The 10,000-nt window shown below is 39.4% G+C and overlaps 1 protein-coding gene across 1 annotated transcript in view; it reads right to left on the reverse strand.

The window, feature by feature from the left end:
• Window positions 1–9,110, reverse strand: part of LOC143023763 (uncharacterized) — a 10,354-nt gene extending 1,244 nt beyond the window's left edge. The window contains exons 1-3 of the mRNA XM_076182377.1: window positions 8,022–9,110; window positions 6,803–6,917; window positions 3,489–3,721 (exon numbers count right to left, since the gene is read on the reverse strand). Coding sequence (XP_076038492.1) covers window positions 3,489–3,721; window positions 6,803–6,917; window positions 8,022–9,101 — 1,428 coding nt within the window. The 5' untranslated portion in view covers window positions 9,102–9,110. The remainder of the gene's footprint in view (window positions 1–3,488; window positions 3,722–6,802; window positions 6,918–8,021) is intronic.
• Between the last annotated feature and the right edge of the window lie 890 nt (window positions 9,111–10,000).

Consider the following 10,000-nt stretch of genomic DNA (forward strand, 5'->3'; position numbering starts at 1 on the left):
GTTTCTTTTGTTATATTTACCGTAGTGAGTAAGTTTACCCCAGACTTTTCACAGGTTTCAGTTTGGAATTCACTTTGAGGTGTTTCGTTTACGAATACCGAGCTAAAATAATTGTTTAAGATATTACACATTCCTTCATTTGAATATTCAAGTTGACCGTCAGCAGATGATAGTGGACCAATGTGATTCCTAACAACCTTTTTATCTCTAATGTAACTATAGAATTCTTTGGGATTCTCTTTGGATTTATCAGCGATGTTCATTTCGTATTGTCGTTTTCTTTTTCTTATTGTCTTTATTAAATCTCTCTGTATTGATACATAACTTTCATAGTCATTAGATGCACCCGAGCACTTATATTTCTTATAAGCCTGTCTCTTTTTAGCAATACTTTTTTCAGTTTCTTTGTCGAGCCACTTTGGGCGAGCCTGATTTGGGGGACGTCTGTCCTTAAAAGGAATGTAAGTTTGAATCATCTTAGTGAGCGTATTTTGAAATATTTTCCACATCTGATCTACAGGCCTTTCGTTTAATTTTGCCTCCCAATCTGTAAGCTGAAGCTCCTGACGTAGTTCTATGAACTGAGCTTTACTGAAATCGGGTATTTTAGAAGCACAAGTATCTATTCTAAAATTGTTTAGTAGTTTGAATCTGACTAAGTTGTGATCGCTATTTGCAACAGATTCACCGACTTCTACATCAGTTACCATGCTTTCGCGGCTAGTGATCAATAAATCGAGCAAGTTTCCATATCTTGTGGGCTCTTTTACATGCTGAATTAAGTAATTGTCACCAAGAAAATCAATCAAGCGACTACCTATATGGCCATGTTCAAGGGTCATCCAATCAATGTCAGTAAAATTGAAATCACCCATTATCAATAAATCCCGGTTGCAGAAACTAGACAGTTCTTGAAATAACAGTTTGTCGTCTGCTAATGATAATGTCTTTGGCCTATATATTACACCTATATTCATTTTTTGTCCATTTGTTAGGGTTAACTCAACCCACAAACTGTCATATGCATCCTGTTTCACTTTCTCTAAAACACAAGCATGAACATTGTTTTTAACGTACAATAGAACACCCCCACCTTTCTTGTGGTTTCTATCCTGATGAAAGTGTTTAAATCCCGCAATATTAAATTCAGCTTCGAACTCTGTACCATTTAACCATGTCTCAGTTATTCCTATTATATCGAGATTTTCGCTTTTGACATACGCCTGTATTTCTTGAAATTTGTTCCTAATACTACGAGCATTAAAGTACATAGTTTTAAGAAACTCCTGATTATTTCTTTTTGACACATTTTGAGTTTCAATATCATGGTGGTAATGGTGGTGGTGATAATGGTGGTAGTAGTGAGGGTGGTGGTGGGTGTGGTGGTGGTGGGTGTGGTAGTGGTGGGTGTGGTGGTGGATATGGTGGTGGGTGTGGTGGTGGGTGTGGTGGTGGGTGTGGTGATGGGTGTGGTGGTGGATGTGGTGGTGTGGTGGTGGGCGTGGTGGTGGGCGTGGTGGTGATGGGTGTGGTGGTAGTGGGTGTGGTGGTGGTGGGTGTGGTGGTGGTGGTGGGTGTGGTGATGGTGGTGGTGGGTGTGGTGGTGGTGGTGGATGTGGTGGTGATAGTGGTATTGGTGTGGTAGTGGGGGTGGGTGTGACGGTAGTGATGTTGGTGGGTGTGGTGGTAGTGGTGGTGAGTGTGGTGGTGGTGGGTGTGGAGGAGGATGCTTAAGGTTGCCGCAAGGCTATCATACTAAACTCAGAGTTCTAGACTAAAGGTCACTTCACACTAGACAGTCTCCCTCGTCAAATGTCACGAGTTTGAATATCTAGAGGACGACTTGGCTCAAAATATTCTAGAATCTTCTAATAATATTTAAAAGAAAAGTGCCTAAGATTCAAAGAGGTTTAACTTCTTTTATTACGTCACTCAGCATCGCAATAAACGACACAAAGGTAATTTGACACTTGGAGGTTCGAAAAACGAAAGATTGCAACCGAAGTCATTTCTGATCAAACGAACACTGAGCTTGACCTCGATTGACCTCTTCAGTGGCATGTGACGAACATCAACCCATTTCATTCCCGTGGCGTCCCCTTGATAAAACAAAGGAGTTGAAGAACATTATTCTGGCTAACCACAGAGAGATTTGTTCACCTGGCGGGGGGAGGGGGGGGTGACCGGACTTCGGGAGTTTCTGGATCTGTACACCATCTGGGACCAGAGTTCGACGAGATCCAGTGTCTCCCGGAGCGACCAGATGTCGCGACCTCGGCCTGGTGACGTTCCAGGTCTTCCTTTTTTATGTATGTATGTATGTTTGTATGTGTGTATGTATGTATGTATGTATGTATGTTTGTATGTGTGTATGTATATATGTTTATATGTGTGTATGCATGTTTATATGTATGTATGTATGTATGTATGTATGTATGTATGTGTGTGTTTATGAATGTATATATGTGTGTATGTATGTGTGTATGTATATATGCATGTATGTATACATATATGTATATTATATACATATATATATGCATATATATGTGTGTATGTATGTTTGTATATGTGTACGTATGTTTATGTGTGTGTGTTTATGAATGTATATATGTGTGTATGTATGCATGTGTGTATGTATATACGAGTATGTATATATACATGTATATTATATAATATATATATATATATATATATATATGTGTGTGTGTGTGTGTGTGTGTGTGTGTGTGTGTGTGTGTACATATTTTCATTTATTATCGCTTTATCACAACTGTTGTAACATGTATATCCATGCACCCAGTCTTCAGCCATCCCACACCCATCCAACATCCATTTGTTTTCTCTTATCTTAGCTCCTCCTGGATAAAGGCCCTGCGAAACAATGCAGCGAGATACAGCACCTCCACAGCAGTGGCCGACAGCCACTCACAAGTAATTAGAGAAGACAAGGAGAAATCCCTTAGGGGCAGATTCAATTTATCATCCATTCACAACCATTCCCTATTCATGCCTGTCTCTTGTCGCTTACCTTCCCTGATCAAAGGACATTCCTCTTTTACTCAAGACTCTATTTATCTAATTGTTTCGTCTTTCCCCCGTTCACTCTATCGGTCACTGCCTTTCACACACTTTTGTTTCTGGTCTTTCTTATTCCGTTCCTTACATATGCCCAAACCATCACAATATTTTTTGATCACTTTTATCTACCAATTCCCTACCCCCCACCTCCCACTCTCAGCCTCATCTTCTCCTTTCTCACTATCTATTCTCATAACCCCCCCACCATACTTCTCAATCAATTAATCTCAAACAATTAAATATCATCTTTCTGGTACTCTTACGTTCTAAGTGTGTGTGTGTGTGTGTGTGTGTGTGTGTGTGTGTGTGTGTGTGTGTGTGTGTGTGTGTGTGTGTGTGTGTGTGTGTGTGTGTGTGTGTCTGTGCATTAATCCAGAAGCCGTTCTTATGACGTTAACTAAGGAACCAACTCCAGCAACACCATCATTCAGCAACAGCAGCAGCACCACCTTCAGCAGACCAACACAGGCAGGAGCACCGACAACACCAGAAGCGGCACCAGAGGCAACACTAGGAGCAAGACTTCTGACGTCCAGGGAACGTCTCCGATCCAGCTGTGTCAGCAGAAGACCTCGGGAAGACTCGCGTACCACCAGTAAAATGAAGAAACACCAAGAACCTTTCCAGGAACGTTCCCCGTATCCTTCAAGTTTACAGAACCAAACGACAGAGCTCCTTGATCCCACTGTCTATCTACTCCATTCACTATTAGACGATGAGTCAAACAGACATACTCTCAGTCAACAAGGGAAAGTACTATCTACTTTCACTGGGTATTATTGATACTCTTCGTATACAGCGAACAACCAGCAAGACCGTCGTCTTTACCTCTCCACCTGCCCTCTTCTGACAGATGATAACGACTTCTCCAGCACAACCAATATGAAAAAAAAAAAAACGTAGAGACTAAACAACTTCCCACCAGGCTTAATGACCCCCTTATGTGTCGATAGCCTTGGGATTAAAAAAAAAAAAAAAAAATCTACCACTCACCATCCACCCTCCACCTCTACAACACAAAAGAATATTTTCATGCTCTACAAACATCGCCTGAGGTTAATATCAACATGGGAATTAAATTAACACTAGAGAATACAAAGTACCATTCAGTCAATTGAACATATATAAAAAATTCAGTTGTGTGTGTGTGTAATACACCATGGTCTTGGATCATGTGTTGAACTCATAATCGATAGCTATCTCCCTCCCGGAAGAGCTCAAAGCTCATATATGACCGATCTATGGGTAATCTTGTGACCTTACACGCACACACACACCCCACTCCCCGCCTACGAGTTGGAGTAACGACTCGCAGCGCAGCGATACTGAAATGATTTCAGCCCTGAGAGGGATTCGACCCCGGACCTCCGTAGTGGCGGCCGGAAACTGTGCCAACTGCCCCATCGAGTCGTGTGTGGGGGGGGGATGTCAATGTGTATGTGCAACACTTATTTCATATATATAATCACTAACACATCTTCCTCCCACCATACACATTCGAAGTGATAAAAAGAGTCTGACATCATTCCAAGTAACCTATGAAATTTGACAGTAATTTTCACCACTGTAAAAGTGAGCATGATAGAGTTTCCCATTGAAAGAAAATACGGAAGCAATGATGCCACACTTGAAAGTCTACCCGCTTCCCTCTCCCCACTGAAACAACACTCACACAAATTGAACAATCACATATACGATATGTTCATATATTGTCGTAATTCATAGTATTATATTTGACAAATATAATGGATTATTTAATATTCTGCAATGTTGATAATAATAGCTCATATTCAACCTCTGAATTCAGGACAAGTAAAGCGAGTTTGTGAATTCCAAAGTCTTCATTACGGAAAATATCGAAAACAACCCGTAGATTTCCGCCATCCTAGAGAATACCGTTTTAAACATGGAATAGCATAGAAAAATGTAGATAGACCTGTCCTCCCAAATTTCTACTAATGGTGTTCATATAACATTAGTACTAGACAGGGACAGTAAAATAAATATGTTGGACAAACATACATATAACAAAATCCAAAGTATTTCTAGCTAGGAAAGATCCAAGTGCATTTATATACGTGCATATAAATGAATGTATTTATATACATATATATACACGAATATATTTATATACATGCATTTACATAAACGTATTTGTAGAAATACATATAAATGAATGCATATACTGTTCATCCATATTACGCAAATGAGCACTACATGAAAAAAGAGATAAAAAGTCAGAAACAGAGAACAGACAGACACAGATTTACAGACAGTCAAGTGGGTAGAAGACAGAGAAAAAAAAAGAGAGAGAGAGATAGAGAGAGGAGAGAGGAGAGAGGGCAGAGGAAGTGCAAACCCTCAAATCAAATAAACGCATAATTGATATAGATAAATAGATAAATACAAATTTGCATTAACATGAACACAGGATTACAAAGGATTACAAAAGAGGAGCATGCCGACAGGAGACCTTTTAGTCCATAACTAGGTTAGGTGCAAAATAAAATCATAAATAGATAAATAAACAAATAGATAAATAGAAATATATTAATATGAATAATAACAAATAAAATAAGTAAAATAGTCAAAGGTAAATAATAAGCAAACAGGTAAATAGTAAATAATAATAAACTGACATTAATAATAAATGATAATCATAGAATAATAAAGATAAATAATAACAAATGAATAATATAAAATAAATGGTAAGCATTACAGCATCTTGTTTAGGTGTTTATCTAAACGAATCATTCTCACTCTCATTCTCACTCCCTACACTTATTTTCATTGTCATCCTCAATCTCGTTCTCAGTTTCATTATTTTCATTCTCATTCTCAGTCTCACTTTAATTTTCACTCTCACTTTCATTCTCAATATCATATTCATTTCTATTCACACTCATTCTCACTCTTTCTCATACTCTATTTTACTTTTAATCTCACTCTTGCTCAATCTCGTTCTCAGTTTCATTCTTATTTTCATTCTCATTCTCTATTTCTCTTTTAATCTCACTCTCGCTCAATCTCGTTCTCAATTTCATTCTTATTTTTATTCTCACTAATTTTCACTCTCTTTCATTCTCAATATAATTCTCATTTTCATTCTCTATTTCACTTTTAATCTCACTTTCGCTCTTACTCATTCCTACTCTTATTCTCATTCTCTCCCTCATTCACACCATCATTCTTACTCTCAATGTCACTCATTCTCACTAACTCTCTAAACCACAGTCACATTCACATTCAGTCTCACTTTCAGCAGTATCTCACGATTTAGTTTCCTCCCTAATTTCCTTCTCACGTATTATCTTTGTTTCTCTCCCTTTTCTCACGCCTTTGCCTCTCACCTGTTCTCCGTTCATCACTCTCAAACATTCTCACTCCCTCATTTCATATTCCTCACATTCATGGTATCTATCTTAAAGTCTGTTTCTTATGTTCTCACTCGAGAAATCTCACAAATCTCACTTTATTTTCTCTCACTCTCTTCTCTCTCACTATTCCTTCTTAAGATCTTCTTCCCATGCTTCCCTTTTCCTTATTCTCAGCATCTCACTCTCCTTTCTCTCACTTCATATACTCACGCTTTTATCCTAATGCATTCTCACTTCCTCACGCTAACGCTGTCACTCACTTCTAGTCTCTTCTCTCTTACACTCACGACTTTCTTCATTCACATTAAATTTCTCACCTCAACTTCTCACTTCCTGCTTTCCCTTACTCAATGTTTCCTTCTCACGCTTTCCTGCCTTCCTCACGTTCTCACTCTCAAACACTTCAAATTTCTCCACTTTCACGCCTGATGCTGTTTTCTTTTCCTCACATACTCTCACACTCTCACTCCCATAAATTCTTACTCTCAACTTCCATTCTTCACTCTCACGGATTTCTAGCACCGTCTCCCCCAACCACCTTCACTCTCTCTTCTTCCTCCTCTCTCTGTTACACATTCTTGATTAGATTCAAATCCACACCCCTTCATTTTGCATACATAATTTCATTTGCATGTACGCGTATATTACATTTACCCACGGCCGTTCCATGCTCGGATATGTATACACAGAAACAGACAGGCACAGGCACAGGGACAGGTACAGAAACAGAAACAGACACAAGCACAGACACAGGTACAGAAACAGACATAATCACAGACACCGACAGAAGCACAAAAGCACAACCACATACCTATGTACACACAAGCACTCTTGTGAACACATGTATACACGCAAACACACTCACTTGTATCCACAATCACCTAAAAACGCACATAAATACACATACGCGCCCCCACACAAACGCACTGGAGGAGACATATATACATATATACAAATAAACAAAACAAACGCACAAAACCTCACAAATACAAATCATATGAAAATACACACACACACACACACACACACACACACACACAAACTTTATTCACTTAGACAAAATCCTAGTTAGGAAAGTGTTAAACGTAATTTTCTATTAACCCTTTGGCGCCCACAAAGAACAACTTTGGATCTGTAAGAATTTTATTATGGTTAGTGATGGATGATCTTATTCAGCTCATAGTAGCGTTTCTTAAAATTGTACCACACTCGGCGTCTCGCCCACTAGACCCAGGATTCGGTAGACCATCATTTCATAAAAGTAGATAGAACTGTACATTGTATGGGTAAATTTGATTTTTCATTAACCCATAGTAATCTTATTCAGCCGAGGGAAACCTCCCAATGTTTCTTAATAATTGATACTAAAATTCTATTTTCAAATAGAAGATTCGAAATTTAGTTCAATAAACTATTCACCACGAAATAGGTTTGAATATAGTAATTACAATTTATTTTTTATTTTACTTCATTTTTTATCATTATTATTAATACTTTTCAAGCGTGATAACGAAAGTAGAATGTGTTCACTTATGGTTTGTAAATTCTTGATATTTAATTTGTAACGAAGTCATGTTGCTCGATTTCTTGAATTGTAGCTCTTCCGGATGGGTCCGGGTGGAGAAGACTTTCGATCAACTCCATTGCTGATTTGCAGATGAGAGTCCAAGGTTTGCTGTCGAGGGATACGAGGCCCTTTAGAAGCCAAATTTGGTAATTAGGGTCGTAGGCCTTTGCTACTTCCCAGGGAGCGCGTCCGCTCAGCATCTTGACGAGAGTGACGCCACACGACCACACGTCGCTGGGTTCTCCTCTGTATCTTGCCGAGAAGACTTCAGGAGCCATGTAGCCTCGGGTGCCGCAGACTTCGCTCAGGTAAGTCTTCCGGTCTTCCAGCTTGGCTGCGAGTCCGAAGTCGGCAATTTTAAGAACGTTATCGCCGTTGAGGAGTAAGTTTCGAGGTTTGAGATCCCTGTGCACCACTCCATGTGTGTGCATATACTTGACTCCTGAAATCAGTTGATTGAAGTACAACACGGACGTTTTTTCGTCCAAGCCTGAGGGCCCGATCTTTCTTGAGAGGTCACCTCCATTGGCGTATTCCAGGTAAATGTGTATGTGAGTCTCGTCCTTCTCGGAGCTCAGCACGCGAAGAATGTTGCGGTGCTCGAGACTCTCTTGGACTTGGACTTCGATTTCCTGGTTCGTATCGTCTTCAAGTTCGATCGACTTTTTGGCGACGAAAACCTCCGAAGTTGCTTTCTTCAGCAAAACTACGGAGCCGTAAGCTCCTTCGCCCAGTTCCTTGACTTCGATCCAGTCATTCTTGGGATCTTCGAAGGATTTTATCTTTTTGAAAGCGCTTTCTTCCTCTTCTTCTGCGCTGCATGAAAGTGAACGTTTCCTTCCTCCGTTGAAACTGGTCTTTATCTTCTTGAAAGCGCTTTCTTCCTCTTCTTCTGCGCTAGACGACAGTGAACGTTTCCTTCCTCCGTTGAAACTGGTCTTAAAGACAGGAGCGAAGGAATCCTCGGTGTAGCTGGACTCCTCGACGCTGGACTCTCCAAAGGCGGAACTACTTCTCGAACTCCCTCCTGAGGTCCATTGCTCTTCCTCCTGTTCCTTGTCTGAGCGGCTGGAGGTCATGATTGCGGCGTACAAGGTCCTCTCGTAGAACGAGAAACCAGGAGGCGGGCGAAATCGGCCAAAGCTAACTACACATTGCTGAACATCTGTAGACCACTTGGAAAAAGAAACTAACGAAGCAGAGCGCTTTCGTATATTACATCTTCAGTTAGTTTCTTTTTCCAAGTGGTCTACTTTGCATAAGTGAACACACGTACCCGTGTTCTTATTAGCATATATATGTATATATATATGTGTGTGTGTATATATACGTATGTGTATATATATATATGTATATATATACATACATATATACATATATATATATACATATATATATATATACATATATATATATACATATATATATACATATATATATATATATATATATATATGTATATGACAAACAGGAACCCACAGTCGGAGAAAATAAACTTTGAATAAAGAAGAATCCTATATTTCGGCTATCAACTGTAGCCCTCTTCAGGAAAGTACAGTACATAGAGTAGAGTACAGAGTGGACTTATAAGCTACAGAGAGGAAGTGATGTGGACAGATGACCTCACTCAGGCGCGGGGCAAATGTGTCCACATCTCTTCCTCTCTGTAGCTTATAAGTCCACTCTGTACTCTACTCTATGTACTTTCCTGAAGAGGGCTGCAGTTGATAGCCGAAATTTAGGATTCTTCTTTATTCAAAGTTTATTTTCTCCGACTGTGGGTTCCTGTGTGTCATTTACAAATGTGCTAATACATTTCTGTTTAGAAATATATATATATATATATATATATATATATATATATATATACATATATATATATATCAAATCAGCCATCCCGAGTCCTCTGCTGAACAAAGGCCTCATTCATAACATTCCATGATTCACACGACCGCGTCTACCTCTACCACGTCACTCC

Source organism: Oratosquilla oratoria, unplaced genomic scaffold (assembly GCF_046742065.1).
Source record: "Oratosquilla oratoria isolate Oo_2021 unplaced genomic scaffold, ASM4674206v1 SCAFFOLD58, whole genome shotgun sequence".
NCBI lineage: Eukaryota > Metazoa > Arthropoda > Malacostraca > Stomatopoda > Squillidae > Oratosquilla > Oratosquilla oratoria.